Source organism: Xiphophorus maculatus, chromosome 15 (assembly GCF_002775205.1).
Source record: "Xiphophorus maculatus strain JP 163 A chromosome 15, X_maculatus-5.0-male, whole genome shotgun sequence".
Classification (NCBI taxonomy): Eukaryota; Metazoa; Chordata; class Actinopteri; order Cyprinodontiformes; family Poeciliidae; genus Xiphophorus; species Xiphophorus maculatus.
Genome location: NC_036457.1, coordinates 10,210,966 through 10,227,108, shown reverse-complemented (window position 1 = coordinate 10,227,108; position 16,143 = coordinate 10,210,966). Strand labels below are relative to the sequence as shown.

General features: G+C 38.1%; 1 protein-coding gene across 7 annotated transcripts in view; it reads right to left on the bottom strand.

Annotated features, from left to right (window-relative positions):
• The window catches only part of utrn (utrophin), a 180,002-nt gene that overhangs the window by 116,315 nt on the left and 47,544 nt on the right, over positions 1-16,143 (bottom strand). For all 7 annotated transcript variants that reach the window (XM_023347826.1, XM_023347829.1, XM_023347825.1 and 4 more), the window contains 22 exons: positions 15,739-15,909; positions 15,200-15,379; positions 14,526-14,654; positions 13,789-13,959; positions 13,633-13,689; positions 13,266-13,421; positions 12,632-12,769; positions 12,430-12,519; positions 11,678-11,848; positions 11,322-11,494; positions 9,880-10,030; positions 8,846-9,021; positions 8,428-8,563; positions 7,430-7,579; positions 7,183-7,335; positions 6,996-7,097; positions 6,708-6,828; positions 5,494-5,711; positions 4,374-4,491; positions 4,083-4,288; positions 2,824-2,972; positions 2,527-2,716 (listed from right to left, as the gene is read on the bottom strand). In XM_023347826.1, the coding sequence (XP_023203594.1) occupies positions 2,527-2,716; positions 2,824-2,972; positions 4,083-4,288; positions 4,374-4,491; positions 5,494-5,711; positions 6,708-6,828; positions 6,996-7,097; positions 7,183-7,335; positions 7,430-7,579; positions 8,428-8,563; positions 8,846-9,021; positions 9,880-10,030; positions 11,322-11,494; positions 11,678-11,848; positions 12,430-12,519; positions 12,632-12,769; positions 13,266-13,421; positions 13,633-13,689; positions 13,789-13,959; positions 14,526-14,654; positions 15,200-15,379; positions 15,739-15,909 (3,306 nt within the window). The remainder of the gene's footprint in view (positions 1-2,526; positions 2,717-2,823; positions 2,973-4,082; positions 4,289-4,373; positions 4,492-5,493; positions 5,712-6,707; positions 6,829-6,995; positions 7,098-7,182; positions 7,336-7,429; positions 7,580-8,427; positions 8,564-8,845; positions 9,022-9,879; positions 10,031-11,321; positions 11,495-11,677; positions 11,849-12,429; positions 12,520-12,631; positions 12,770-13,265; positions 13,422-13,632; positions 13,690-13,788; positions 13,960-14,525; positions 14,655-15,199; positions 15,380-15,738; positions 15,910-16,143) is intronic.

Here is a 16,143-nt window from a genome sequence, read left to right as displayed (position 1 = left end):
CTGGATTATGTTATGTAAAGCACTTTATTCCCTGGAAGGTCTGTATTCAAATAATAGAAATAAAGACTTGTGCACTCGCACACTGAAAGGCTAGACGATAAGCTCGCAGATGAGCTCTGTTTAACAAGGTTAACCCACAAAAGCATCTGTTTTAGTCATTCCAAACATCACTGACTTGGCTGCTTCACAAGAAATTACAAGAGAGGACCAAATATATTCCAAGTTCTGTCGAAATAATACTGGCCCAACCAGGTTATAGATAGACATTTCAAGAAGACTATGGTTCATCTGGTCGATGAACAAACAGCTCAGTCACCCATAACAATACCCCCAGCCAAACACATAGATGTCAAACTTGATAAAAGTCATCTCTTCAAGCTGTGTACCCGTTTGCACTTTTCTGCCCGAGGCTATGATTGCAATACCTTCAACGACGCCTGTATACGAGCACCATGATGGAGTTTACAGCACATGCCAGCTCTGGATAATGAAAAATCACATGAGCTAGGGTTTATGATACCATTTATTTTCAGATAATTACTTAATGTGCCAACATGTGATGGATAGTTGCAAGAAATTGTTGTTTTTCCTGATAAGACTCAAATTACAGAGTTAGATGTATTTTGTCCCCAACAATCCAAGTTTTACACTTTACATTAAATATGTACAAGAGACTGCTCCAACCTCCAATCTGTCTGAGCAATGTGACATCTACTGTTCACAGACCATGTAGCTTAAATATCCCCAGCTATCCTCGGAGAGATGAGCAGAAAGCAGCTAAAACACTAGTCATAAAATCTTATGATGCTCAAGGTAAAATTCTGGGTTTATAAAGAAGGAAAACATCGGTTTTGTAAATTCTGACTCCAAATTAGCTCAAATCCCTCTATAAGTTACATGTATTAACACAAAGCATATATATACGATAAGACTTTCTCTAAACTAATCCATTGTCAAAGGATATTTTAACTTTCTTGAACTACTGTAGCTAACCATTTGATGCAAACCAAGGTTGACCTGTATACACTTAAGCCAGAGCAAAATATCAATAGTTATTTAAAAAATGAGGACTGCAGCATTTACAAAGGCATTCATAAGTGATTTAATATCACAATCCAACTGTAAATACTGTGAAACTGGTAAAATGCAATCTATTAGTTTAGGGCTATTGTGACAAGTCAACATAATCAATAGATTGTGGAATAATAAAAATAAAAAATAGATGAAAATAAATTTTACAGTTTTTAAAGAGTTCTTTATTTCAATATGGTGTCAAGTCAATTATACCTCAATTCAAGCTTTCTATTTCAAAAAAGTCTGGACTCAATAGTCCACAATGAAACCAAGAAAAGAGATTTGCAATAAATCCAGAAAACAAATGCTGCTGCTTTCAGTGCTTTTCTGTGCATGTTTAAATTGAAAACAGTCATCAGAATGCAAGTGAAAGTCAAGAATTAGAGTTAACTAAACATTAAATCATAGCAGAGCCTTTAACTCAGAGTTGGCGCACCGAGACTGAAGTTTAACATCCGTCTACATTTCATTAACCCAGCTTCAATGGGTGAGAACCATCCATCAAAGTTGACAGCGTCTGCTAATGAAACAAAAAGAGCCTGTGGGTTTTAATCAACTCTATAATACCCACTAACTGCTGTGTGCCAAGGTTTTCCTTAAGTTTAACCTTCAATTCAGTTGCTTTATTGAGAAGCTTTGCGCAAATACTGACCCTTGAACATAACTGTAGCAAATTAGTTGGAAGTTATTCCAATTTTTGAAATAATAATCTACTAGAATCGAGTCAGCACAGATATCAGTGTAATGGGGTATGATTGGTAACTTTTGTGTCATGCTATTGATGCGTGCAAAATAGAACCTGGGCTTAATACAAAAGAAAATCAGATCAGTGAGGTGATTTGTCATTCAGTGCTTCAAAAGAACGACAATATTTTGACACAATTGAACAATTTTGCATTATTTTTAGTTCTAAAAAGGAGTGTGATACTAAGTTTATCCACAGTGCCAAATAAAATGCAATATAAAGCCCCAAGGAGTTGAGAAAAAAAAAGAATCCTCTTTTCCAGAGCAATATATCAAATATAGAAGGATGTAGAAAGGTTTGTAGCTATTATAAATGCGGAGGCAGGTAACAGGGACTCTGAGGTTATACTGATACATAAAGCATAAGATGATGGGTGTCAAATGATCCCAAAGGGAAGGTCTGGGTAAATGACAAAGCAAATGAAAGAAGGAGAAAATACACACAATCTGAATACCTAAGCGGCACAGAACAAGAGGATCAATGAGCCACATTCAATGCATACAAGCGTTCACACGCCCTCTGCATGCCCTCTCATTCACACACTTTTAACCAGCAGCAAACACACAGGTGTGCTCATCCACACACACTACAGCATCAGTTCAGCTAGTGAGGGGTACGTTAATGAAGGGTGACACTGAGATAATAGGCTAGCACCTGTGCATGAATTAGACACACACACTGGTTTCCTTTTCCATTTCCAGCCCTACCTCCAGTTGTCGCCTCAGCTCCTTCACATTGGCAGAATCCTGGGACACGTCTTCCCTGTGGGAGGCGTCGGACAGGACGGTGACTGTCGTCTCAGACTCCTGCAGCCACCTGAGGAAGGACTCCAGCTCCTTTAGAGACACCTGGACCTCCTTCAGCTCGCTGTCCAACTGAGCACGACGGTCATTTGCCCTGCAAACCAACACAAACTAGTCAAATATGCAACAATGTGAGACAGAAGCCCAAATAAACAATAAAACCTGCATATAAACATACAGAGAAGCAAATGGGTGATTTACCTCTTGCTCAGGCTGTTCCAGGCCACATTCTGTTTCTCTGTGACCTCTTTGATTCTCCTGGTGTCATCGGAAGAATACTCTCGTAAAAGATGATTGGAAAGCTCATTGAAGGCTGCGACTTGGTCCCGGCCCAGGGCTTGGGAAAACTCCTGAAAAACATAATGCAAAATACACTGTATGAGATTCACTAATTATTGAAAAGCCATCTGAAAGGACTTCTGGTACTGCTCTCAGTTGGCTTAATTGTTTGCAATCTTTTAGAAAGTTTCTGCACATATTTAGATTTCTAGTGTTCTCGGTTGAACTGACTGAAAATTTACAGACTGGTGCACAAAAACATGGGCTGAGATACTGGTGGGTAGATCGAACGGCCAACAGACTAACAATAAATAAATGATGAGACGACAAACGAATGGCTGCATGGATTGAAAGATGCATTAATATATACACTGCATCTTTTATCCAAAAGGCAGCAACACATTGATTGGAGCAATATTCTTTAGAAAGTCAGATATTTATGTTGACATTAAGACAAGGAATGAAGACTGGGAATATTCTCCATGCTTTCCTCATACATGTTTATCCATGATATATTATTAATAGTAATATAATATTATATTATAAAAAAATTTAATAACATTTTCCAGAAAATGAAAAAAACATTTTTGTATTTTTATGTAACTTTCTTCCTTTCCTGAACTGCTTTGGCTAAATCTCAAAGCCAAATAAAACTTTAACTTACCGTAGTTGTTCTGCTCCTCAGTTTTCTGACTGCTTGTTCAACCAGTCAGATTATATAAGACTTTAATTTAGAATTAGGAAATAAGTCATGTCTATATGACCAAAGGGCTTCTGTTCTTTCGACTTTAAATAGACAATTACTCATCCTGGCCACATTAGCCAGGAGGGGTAAGCTTTCAAAAAGCAAGCTGTATTATCTTAAACTTAGACGCCCCCTAGTGTTTAGTTCTCAAAACCTCTGAGTCAGGACTCATTTAAAGAAACTCAGTTAAGATTATATAGGTGTATGAATGTTATTAAGGATCAAAGTGAAACTTCAGAGGAGGGATTTATTCCTTCCCAGCTTACACTGCTGTTCAAAAGCCATCTAATAAGAGTCAAGTTTTGCTCCTGTCCATTGGGAAAAATACCCTGGAGTAGATGTCTAGTCTACCGTACTGACAAGGACGAGGCTTCAAAGTAAATGACCTCAGGAATTACAGACATAATGGGTTAGAGAAGCGGAAATCTGCCCTAACCTTGGAGTCCTCGAGTTGTTTAGTCAAGGGATCTTTGGCCCGCTGCAGAAGGTTGTGGAAGAGTCCTTCGTTATGAGCAATAAGGGTTTTCACCTCCTTCCTTTTTTCCTCCCACTGATTGCTGTGGACAGTCATGTCTTCCAGCTGCTGTAGTCGGGCTTCAATGCCATGTTGAGTGCTGTCCCACTGGCTGCGCACTTTCTCCACTACAGTCAGGCAAACAAAAAAAGTGATGCTGACAAACTGATCTACAAGCCTAATGTGTTAAATGCATTTTGAAACCACACGTACATTTTTCAGAAATGGAGGTGCGGACATCAACGTTCGAGGTTTTGTTTTTAATGTTCTGTGCCAAGGTGAAGATATCTTCCAGCTCAGAGTGACGCTGCTCCAGGTCACTTTTTGTCACCTGGAAGAGGACAAAACAAAGACATGAGAGTTTTGACTCATTCAGTTAAGGAATCTGACATGAATAGATAAAATATAAGGATTTACTGTGTTTTGTTTTCCACATTTTGTCACAATACAACCACAAACTCTCAAAAATACAAGCTCTTGTATTTTATTGCTAAAAAAGTTCATAATTTAAGGAATTTATACATAGCCTTAAAGTTTTCTACATGATGTAAATACCATTGTGCCATGCATTTGTATCTAGCTTCCTTCACTCTGATAACCTTTAATCAAACCTGTACGTTCAGCAATTATTTAAACAATCAAGTTAGGCAAGGAGGCCAATAATTCTGCTATATGTTTTATTGATCTATCATTTGAAGAATGTATGTAACTAAATAAGGGGTATAAATATTTTTTGCAATGCAGTGTACTTTTTAATTTAACTCAACACTCAATGTCCCCCCTTAAATAAATACTGAGATGATGCATTGACTTTTAAAAACATTATATATACAGTTTTTTCAATACAAACATCATCATCTGTAAATTTGGAAAACCATCTTTTTTTTGCAGTTCAAATAATAAAACCTAATTTCTAAGATATTATTTAGTTATTTCAGCAGATTTCCTTATCTTAAACCAAAAAACTTGGAGAGTTTGTCACCAGATTTAATTATTCCCACAACATTGTCTAGTTCAAGGCCCCATTAACAAAGCAACACAGAGTGTGAAGATGTCATGCTACATCTACTACAAATGGTAGAATATGAATACAATTAGAGGCAACACAATCTGTTTAATGAGCATTAGCGAAGACGAGAGCATAGCCACTGAATGACAAAAACATGAGCTGACTTTTTATTGTCTTCTCAACTCAATGAGTTCTCTTTTAAATCAAGTCATAATTTTTAATGACCAAATGTGTTTCAAAGATTTAATGGTAAATGATAATAAATTTAAAAAAAAACAGCCAACATTATCTGCATATTAACTGCATCATCCTCTGTTCACTCACCTGAAGGCGTCCTATAGTCGTCCTGATCTCTTTTGTGTCTCCTATAGTGACAATGTTAGATTTAAGCATCTGAGTGATGAGAAGAAGCCAGTCAGCCATTTCTGTGGCCCGTTTGTTCAAATCAGTGGGGGCCACAGTGTCTGCTGAGTACGGGGCCCGAAGATGGGAGTCCTCACTCGCCAAGCTGGCCATGTGAACAGCCGAGGGCACCGAAGACACTGAACAAGTGCAAAGAAGGGTCAAAGAGAAAAATGCTGTGCAATACTAAAAGGGCTGGTTGCAAAATAAGAAATGAAAAGAATATTTTCAATATTCTATTGATGTTTTAAAATAGCTTCAAGAAAAGTTTAATAATGAATCAGGATGAATGAGACTTCAAACATGGTTTTCATAATGTTGCTTGCATATGATTATCCCCATAGCAATGTTCTTGATAAAACAAGTCTACAAGAAAATGCTAATTTAATCCTAAAACTGCTGGTTTAGGGACGCATTTATTACTATTAATGACTACCAAAAATTTCATTAATTTTCTTTGTCTAATTAAAGGCATATCGAACTTTGCTGAGGTCATTTTCCAACAGCAACAAATCAGTCCCAGACTTCAAAGTACCAGCACCATGTTTGAGTGGCAGTGTGAAGTTCTTTTCTGAAATGCTGAATAAGATTGAAGCCAATGAAACACGCTTTCCATAAAAACTTCATTCTTTTCTTTTTTACATTAGTCCACAGATTATTTTCCCAAAAGTCAAAGGGATCATTAAGATGTAATAGCATAGTCACTTTTGTTATTATTACTCAGTCGACATGCTGATGCCTTTTTGCAATAATTTTGGAGGCTACAGGAAGTTTTACCACTAGTGCAAGTTTTATTCATTTGAAGATAATGAATCTTATTTCTAAAGCTCAAACACCTTGCTTTTTTTAAGCCATTCTAGATCAATAAATGCCAGTGATGTTTTTTATCTTTCTGTAAATTAATTTCTATGTGAAAATTATGTGTTCAGACAGGCAGATTCAATGTCAGCGATTTTTTGATTTTGCAGGTCTGTACCTAAAGAGTCTGGCATGAGATCATTAAAGCTAACCTTAAAAAAATGGTTAATCAGAAAAATTAGTTAATCTAAATCAATTGTGAGTTTTTATATAACAATTTCCTCTTATCTGATCTATTTCATTAGAAACAGAAAAACTCATTCCCTGTTGTTTCTTACCAAGCTGTTGGTGCTGGACAACATGTTGCTGATGTGTCCATGGAGAGACAGGAACCTGAAGAGATTGCCTTAAATGGCCATCCAGGGCTTTCCAGTCAGCAGCCAGCTGCTCTACTTTACCCTGAGAGCACAAACGGCGAAAAGGCTACAAACGTTAAAATTAATGTTTTAGCACAGAAATTAGAATAAATGACCTCTTGGTAGAATTGTGACACTTTAATAGAGCAATATGGTGTAATTAAATACAATATGTCCTTTATCAAAGCATCTTATTATAGAATCAGGGACCTTTTCCTGAGGCAACAGCTGCTGATGTTTCTGCAGCTCGATAGAATGAGCCAATAAGTCCTCCAGGTCCTTCTTCCTGTCTTTCATTGAGACCTCGAGAGCCTGCAAATGAATAAAAACAAAAACTAAAACTGCTGTCTGAATATTCATGCATGCTGCCTCTTGTGATACAATCTTGAAAAACTACCTGAGCCTGGACAGGATTTAGTCCTCTAGTCATAATTGTCTGGTTTGTGATAATGACCCAGTCCGTCAGCTTGGCCATCCTGTCCTGAAACAGAGTGTGACTCTGCAGGTTTGTCTCCACCTCCCCCACCTTATCCAGCAAGTCATGGGTCACCTGTCAAGAAAAAAATATTATAGGCAAGATCAGATGAGAGAAAAAAAAAAAGTCTGAAGAGTGAATCCAAGTTCACTTGTAACTTTAATTTCACCTTGCTCCATTTGAGATTGATGGCTCTGAGTTTTCCAACATGATGGTCTCTGCTTTGAGTGCTCACACTGGGACTGGCCAAGATCTGGGGAGCGTGTTTGTTTAGCCAACCAAGGCGTTCATTCTGAGCATCCATTTCCACAGCAAGAGCCTGCAAAAAACAGGAGAACTCATCCTTCATTTCAACAAAAACTATAGGTTAGGTAGAAGAAGGAAAAAAACAAGAAGTCTGGGAAATCCAAATGCAATGATGTGCAAGGTAGTTTCAATCACTGTAGCTTTCAGTGTCTCCTGAAAAAAAAATGTTTGGCTTGAAAATGTTTGCTCTCCAGAGAGAAGAAAAATAAATGAAAACGATGTCGCTAGTTCTTTCAAAACTGTTTTGCTGAAGAAGAGAAATAGGATCTATATCGGTTTGTTTTGAGTTAGAGGAAAAATATTACATGGAAAATGCTAAATAATCTAGGTAAACATAGTCACTGTCTTGCAGCGGATATATATCCTTTGAACCTCTAAACATTTTATCAGCTTTTGACCAAAAACTTTAGTGCATTTTATTGGGGTTTAATAGACCAAAATAAAGCAGCACAAAATTGTGAAGTGGATGTAAGGAATACTGGGCTTTAAAACTGATTTGACGATTTCCAGAACTAAATTTAGCTTCAAATCACCTGCAAAGTTTTGGGGATTTTCTTTTCCATCTTTACACATGCATAGACATACCTCAAATCTAGTCAACTTTCCAAACACAGTAATTAAATCTTACATGTATGTATCATTCTTGAACATGCAGTTCCAAGTTTTGTCCCAGATTTTCAATTGAATTTAGATTTATGATCGTTTGGAAACTCTGCCACATTCGCCAGTTTCTCTTTTTTTAGCTCCATCCACCTTCACATCCGCTCATCATTATTTCAAAATAGTTTTGCGTTGCAAAGCCACAAAATTTTAAAAAGTCTCCAAGGTGTGTGGATGCTTTCTGGATGTAAATAATCGTACCTTAAGCTCTTTCAGGTTTTCGTCAGTGGCTGAGACTGACAGGGAGCTAGCAGCGTTTTCCGCCTGGTCCAGCCACACAGCTAGATGCTCATATCTTCTCACCAGCTCTAACAGGGCTGGATCCTCTCCAGTCAGCCTACACATACACACACACAAGCAAGCATGCAGTACATTACTATTCACCCATAATAGGATCTACAATTCCTCCAGGTTGCATGATTTATCCAAAAAAAAAAAAAAACAAGAACAATGCCAACAGAGATAGCATTGACCTGGAAAAGACTGAAACAGTTGCCTCATAATGAACCCTGAGCATGAAGCTGGATTTTGTTGCACATTAAAGTCTCGATGTTGAGTGATTTGTAAAAGTCACTGCATCCTGTTTATATTGCACTGCACCCTTCTTTTCTGTGCATACCTGCGCTGTCTGTCTAAGACCTGACGTTTGACGGCTCTCCAGCGCTGCACCAGAGTTTCTAGCTTCTCTTCCAGTAGAGGGCCATCTGGAGATGAAAGCTGCCCAGTTATTTGCTCCCCAGTGCGAGTCAGTCCAGTAAGGATTGGCTGATGACTGGAAAGTCCTTCTTCCAGCTCCTTAGAAAAGAAACAGATGAAGAGAATGGAGTTTCATTGAAACAGAGTAATTGTATGAAGCTCATACTAAATCCTGAGTTCAAGTACATCTTTCAAAGTAAATCTGTTATCGACATGTTGGCATGATTTGAAGCAAGTTCAGATTTGAGCTGCCAAATTCCCACCTTCCACCTGGACAGATTTAAAGATCCAGACAGACCCATAAAGTAAGGTGAGTGATTGTACAGTGAGTCAGCTGTTAAGATATTTCACTTCCTTTCCTCCTGATCCTCCTTCTCATCATCAGTAACTTAAAATATATAAAGAATCCAGAAGGATTGAGCACAGCTCAAGTGCTGCAAATCTCACTGATAAAGGCAGCAGAGGTGGAGGTGCCGCCAGCGATAACGCTGCAGCTTTAGACGATTTAATTTCTAACAGAAATGAAAATAGCACTTAAGTGATCAAACAAAGCCAAATTAAAGGTCCTTTCTCATCTTATTCTTGGCTTTTCTCATTTCTGCTCTGCATAATAAACAGACAAAGTGATTTTGTGAAGTTCAGGGTGGAATTTGGTTTTTCCCTTAGGGAAAGAGATGCAATTATCCTCTGTTTAATATAAAATATCAAGTTGGCTTTCTCTCAAACATATTATATCGCCATTCTGGGAATTTAATTGTCCTGCTTTGAACTTATAAAGTTGCTCATAGTGTGTACTGCACTTCTCGTGTAAACGTTTAGATATTATCAAAGCATTCTTTATTAAAAATAATAAATATACAAAGACAATTAAAAATTCTGTGTCCTGGATGGAAGAAATTCTCCACATTTGAAAAATATATAGAACAAGTCATAAACCTCACAGGGCCCCTCACTGACCTCCTGGTGTTGCCGTGCATATCCAAGGTCGAGCTGTCCATCAGGGCCGACGCTTTCGGACAGCAGGATCTCAGTTTCAGTCAGCCATTGACTCAGATCCTTCAAGTCACAGTGAAACCGGCCCCACTCCTCAATGGCACGGTCAAAACTCCTATACGCCAAAACAAGAGACAGACATAGTTATGCCTTGTTATCCTCAGTATTAGGAGTAGCACAGCATTAGCAAGATGAACTCCCGTGGAATTAAAGTAAAAATTACAACAGTTTTGTGCAAATTTAAGCCCAAAAGAACAAGAATGAAAATTCAACAAAATTATTCTGGTAATACTCCCGGTTTGTACAATCCATGTTTTCCCCCCAGCTTACTACAATTAATCTCCAGAAGGCGTCTTTGCGTTGATTCTGTTCAGAAAGTTTCTTTAAGTGACTCATTTATTAGTGTCTGTTAAAACAATGGAACAGAAGCACATAAGTATGTCAATAACATGGTGGTTTCAGCACATATAATTATATTATATAGAAGTAGACAGTCCCTCACTAAAAAACAAAACAAAAAAATAAAAAATAAAAAACACTTGTCTACACAAAAGGTTAAATTTAAGACTTTAGCTGTTGGGAAAAAGTGAGAATTATTTCATTTTCTGATTAATATTTTATGCTTTTCAATTATCACCCCTACACTTTGTTAGCTTTTCAGGTTTCACAGCTTCCCATGAGTCTGTAAAATTATTATGCCCTCCAAGAATTAAATCCTGTTCACCCATCGGAAAACAGATTATTTGATTTCTATTAAAAAAATTTATTACACTCAAGAAGCCCTGAAACCAACAAAAAGCTCACTGCAGTGTTGCTAAATGTTGAAATATAGACCAGAAGGACGATTACTGAAAAAACAGAAAACCCTGAACTTTATCACACTGCTCATCTTGCAGCATCTCTTTGAACAGAGCAGAAGAGATGAGAGAGAGAAGTTGAGGAAATTAGTTTTTGATGAGCCGTTTTTCAAAATAAGCTCCATTCTTCTGATTAACAGCAATGCCCAGAGGTTTTGCGCATGCTTCAGTGTTTGCATGCAACCTGAACATTTTCTCCCTAGCTTACTTGCGTCTTTGCACCCACTACACTCTGCAAACAAAGACTGCTTATGTTCAAAAAATTATGTCGGTGGTCAATGTCATCCACTGTCTGCCTGTTTACTTGTGGGAATGAAAACATGAATAGGCATGACATTGCTTATTCCCAAGCAACTGGTGCGTTATGAATGAAGGTCAGTGAGTGTGTGCTGGATCGTATTCTGCTATATTTATCTGTGGACAGCTGGTCTTCCAGGTCCCTGCAGATTTCAACAGAAGCCCTGAGGCAGCGATTCACACACATCTGGAAAATCAACTCCCTTTGTTTTTCTTCAATATATTTTTGCCAATATGTGAAGTTTAACATACCCTTTGCGCTGATTGTGCATGCGATTGAGGCGGTCCCATTCTGCGTTGAGCTGTGTTAGGTTGTCTCCTATTTGAACCACTTCATCCGGGGAAGCATCTCGCATCGCTTCAGGCTGTCGCTCATGGATTCCATGTATCTGCTCGCCCAGATGCTCCAAATTATCTTTAATAGTCTGGAGCACAAATATACAAGAATACATGAGGAAACAATGAAAACATTTAGCAAATACAGTAGATTATCACTCAACACCAGTCAAGTCCAGTTTAAAGTCATCCATGCAGGTGATTGGGATTTTATGAAACAGACCAACACAAATTTGCTGATGTAGGTGGATGTATTTAGGAATAAAGCCTACCTTTAGTGTGTCTTCCTGACTTGAAAAGTCTTCATAAAGCCCCCCATTAAGCTCCGAGGAGTTCAGGAGCAGCTCATTGTCAGCCATGGCGAGAAGAACTTTGTTGATCTCCAACAGGTAGTCAGAAGGAGTGAGTGTCTGAGCTCTGCTGTGACCTGTTACAGACATCTCCTGGATTGGAGAGGAGTAGAAGTAATCAGCATGTCATTGTAATTAGGAGTAAAACAACATCCAGAGGCAACTTTTAATATGGGTGGTTTCCCAGGATGGCATAGAAAAAGGCACTCAGATGAATCTGAATTTTCTCAGTGGAGAGTTTGCGCCCTCATTTCGTTATAATCCAAAGGATAATACTTGTAAAAGAGATGAATTGCTTGATTAGTAAAGCCAAGTTAAAGCTAACTCAATCCAAAAATGCTCTACCGTGCAACCTGGAGATAAAAAGCGTGGTGTGAGATAATGTTCAGCACTTGGTGCTGAACATTATCTCACACTAGTATGTGAGTGTGAGATTTTCCACACTAGTATGGAAAATGTGGATCATTTTCCATACTAGAGATGAGCAGGGAAAATTTTATTCCATTGTTGGGATCAGCAGCCACTTTTGCAGATGACTGCTGGCGAAAATACAGCACAACTCCAACAACCTAGTTTCCACATTTTGCTGCAAAAGCAGCAACATTTTGTACCTTGACAAGTGATTAGCTCAGGCCTGTTGTAAACATCTATAGGGCTGTATCCATGCCACTTACCTCAGCAGTAAACTCTGATGTCTGATCTCCAAAGATGAGGGAAGATGATGACACCTCAGAGATCGTAATCTGCCTATTTTTAAGAAAGTCCTAAAACGGGAAGAAACAAGCAAGATAAACTGTGCGCAGACATTTTTAATTAAATGGCAAAATAAATTTTACATGACTAGAATTAAAGACATGAAGTGTTTATTTGCCTCACCCTTCGAGCAGAATACTGGCTCTGCAACCTAAGCAGCATTACTCTCAACTCTTCCTTCTGAGGCTCATCTGAAGTTTGCTGCAGCAGCTCTTCTCCTCTTCTCAGCAAGTCCTCAACGCTGGCCTTCTCCTCGTCCATCTAGTGTAGGGAAAACAAAGATAGAGCTCAAATGATTTAATTTAGTTTTTGTTTTTCTTGGGTTGCTGTGTATGTATCCACTTAGACAGGCAGTACAGGGTGTAGACTGGAAAACAAAACTTCCTGAATAGGACAATGACCTCGTGTCAGATTGGTCTGATTTTATTTTCCCAGCCGGTGTGTTTACGGTCATAAAACTTGATAGCACAGATTGATTCCAAACTTGTTAAACCTTGAAGTTCCCAATCAAAGCTGTCCTTATCAGCTTTACTGCATATAGCCTGAAGTGCAGGTTATTTTTTATTGCACATCTCACAAAAATAATAGAGAGAATGACTGAGGTCAACATTCCTTTCTGCTCAAGATCCACAAGAAAACTAGAGGAGCTAAAGAACCAGACAGAGGGAAATACTGTGTCACTATTATGGTGCAGGTTATTAAACCCCTTTGCTTACAAAGATTTAAAAATGAAATCATTCCTATTAACCTTGAGTACCTTATCATCATCAAGGATGTTTACTTGGTCCTGCTCCTCATGCAGAGTCCTCAATTTGTCCTGCAGCTCTGCCTGAAGGTCCTTTATCTCAGTTGGGAACACAGTCTGAGCAAGAGGAGTCTGACTTTCTTCTTGGCTCTCCTGACTGTGAGTAACCTGATTAAAAGAAACAAAAACAAACCCGAGGGCAAGTCAGTCTGAGCTTCAAACATAGGCACAATTATCTGACCGCATCCTCAAAAAGAGAAGCCGTGTCGTGTTGAACGCTTCTGCTCATTTTTAGTATGCATGGAATAAATTATAAGAAATTAGCCAATGATTCAGATTCAAAACATTAAAGCCAAGCTGTAATTAAAGACGTATGTACCTCCTGAGGTATCTGTTGATTTATTTCAAAATTTCCTGACTCCAGGCTGGTCATCATCTGCTCATCAAAGGAAAATTTAAAATAAAAAATGGTTGAACAAGACAGCTTTTCATTTTAAGTTAAATCTTTTAGGAAACGTATTTCATGCCCTTATACCTGGGTAGATTTTATGTGTTGGGAAACTTTATCAAAGTTACAGTTCAACTCTGCCAGCTTGGGCTCAACAACATCTCGACAGGCGGGCCCCCTGCTAGTCATCAGGATGACTGCTTGGTCCCTCACGTTGTCCACACGCAGACTGATCTCGTCCAGCTGCTCCAGCATGCTCTGGAAACCAATCAAGAGGCAGCTTGTTATCTTTTTATGATACAATTTAAAAGTAAAACATGGAACTGCTTTTTTTCCCCCAATCTTTCAAATATTATTTTTAATTAATTAAAATTAAGTACATTTTCATTGCATCACAGCACCACTGTAAATACTTTGACAGGTATTATTTTGGGGACTTAAAGAAAAATCTAAATCTGCTAAAATCTCTAGTTGTCAGAGCTTGATAAAACTGGCAGATTGGGAAATTAGCAAAACTTCTGTAGTAACTTATGACTGATTTTAATAAAGCGCATAAAGCCCACAGGGCCAATAAGTTTAAGTAAACAATTTTAAATCTTATGCTTTTAAGCTTTTAAAGGAATAAATCTGGAATAAATGTTAAATGGCTCTATGACTTTAAATTAAAAGAATCAGAATTTTAGTGAAAAATAAAAAAGAGGTGAAATTAAATTTTTCAAGTGTGTTTGACATGTTATGCACCATTTCTACATATCAGGATCATTGCACACCACATGTACTGGTGTGTCATAATTAAATTGCAATTATTATCTTTTGCTTTTTACCTTCAGCACTTTTTCTCTTTCAGCTGGAGGAATCCGCTCGGCCTCATCCAGGTGGATCTGGGTCTGGTAGAGCCAGGTGCTGATATGAGCCAAGTTCTCATCGAAGATCTCCACCTCATTCTCGTGACTCTGCACACACACACACCAAGACACAAAACAATTCACTTGGATATTGTTTACAAATTGAAACCTTGATTACACAAAAAAGATGTTTAGTAATGAAGTGACAATTAGCATCTAATGGTTTTATTAATTTGCAATCCATCTGAATTCATTTTCGTTTCTTTTCCTAGTTTCTGTGATTTTCTAAACAACATACTGAAGAATGTTTTCATTCTGGTTGCAAAATTTTCATGAATAATAATGTAGTGCATCTTGACATTAAAAAACAGTATTAATGTCAATGTTAAAATCAATCTAAACTTTGATATTAGATACATTACATTACACAAGTTATAAAATCAGAAACTTTATGCTAAAAGTTCTCTTGGATATCTTTTCATTTAAAAGTAGCTTTTTTCTGTTCTGCTTAACTTATGGTGAGAAAAGCTGAAGCATGTTTTTATACAACATTAATCAAGTCGAATATTCTGCTTACTCTGACAACCTTAAGTAAATAAAAATATGCTGTGTGTTATTTATTTATTCCCATTGTATGCAACATTTGCTCTAACCAGAACAGCACTCAGCCAGTCTTCGGTCCAGGTGCGAACTTGGCCCCATGCTTCGTTCAGACTGCAGAGTTTGCCCTCCAGCTGAGCCTCGCTACCCTCCACCAACGTCTGCAGACCTGCACTGATCTCCGTGAGGCTGGAAAGCTCCTCCTTCCGATGCTCCGACTCCTTCAGCAGGCCCTGATTGAACGGCACATTTAAGGTGCTTATATAGCAGACAACTCAGATGAAAACAGTAACAGTTAAACAACCTGACTTTCACATCCCCAAATAAACCAGAAAATAAGAATCGGTAGAAAAATGTGCAGATAAACTGCATAACTTTAAAAAAAAACTGGGAAATTAGAAGGAGAAATGATGCATGACTCCAGTTTAAACAGTTTTTGTGCACCATCTTCTGGTGAGACAGATATCTACTTGTGTGGTTTGTTTTTTGCTTTACACATACATAGAAAATACTTCACAGCTTGAAATAAATGTGATCACAGAGCTTATAAAAAGTCTAGGGTAATGTAAGCTTTTAATAAACGCCTACTAACATTAGCCCATCTAATCTCGGCCTCGATGTCAGCTGGCATGTCTCCACAGCTGTTCTTCTGCTGGAGCTGAGCTTCAGTAGTGCTCAGCCATTCCTGCAGGGCAGAGCTCTCTTGATCAAACTTCTGAGACAGAGACAGGGCTTTTTCCAGGTCCTGTTTGCCCTCTGTTACCTGGGAAGACAAAGAGAGGACGATATGAACCATCTCCAGGGTTACAACATGTTTTTCATTAAGCTCCAGACATTTTCAGACTAAACATTTCAGGGTTCTCAGTCCTTCATGTAGCTCCCAAATATAAAGTATATAAAAAGTCCACAGAGGGAAATGTGTGGGTTGAAACTAGATGGAAAGAAGGCTCAAAAATCTAATTTCACATTTTTCAAGATTATACAGAAACCATGATTG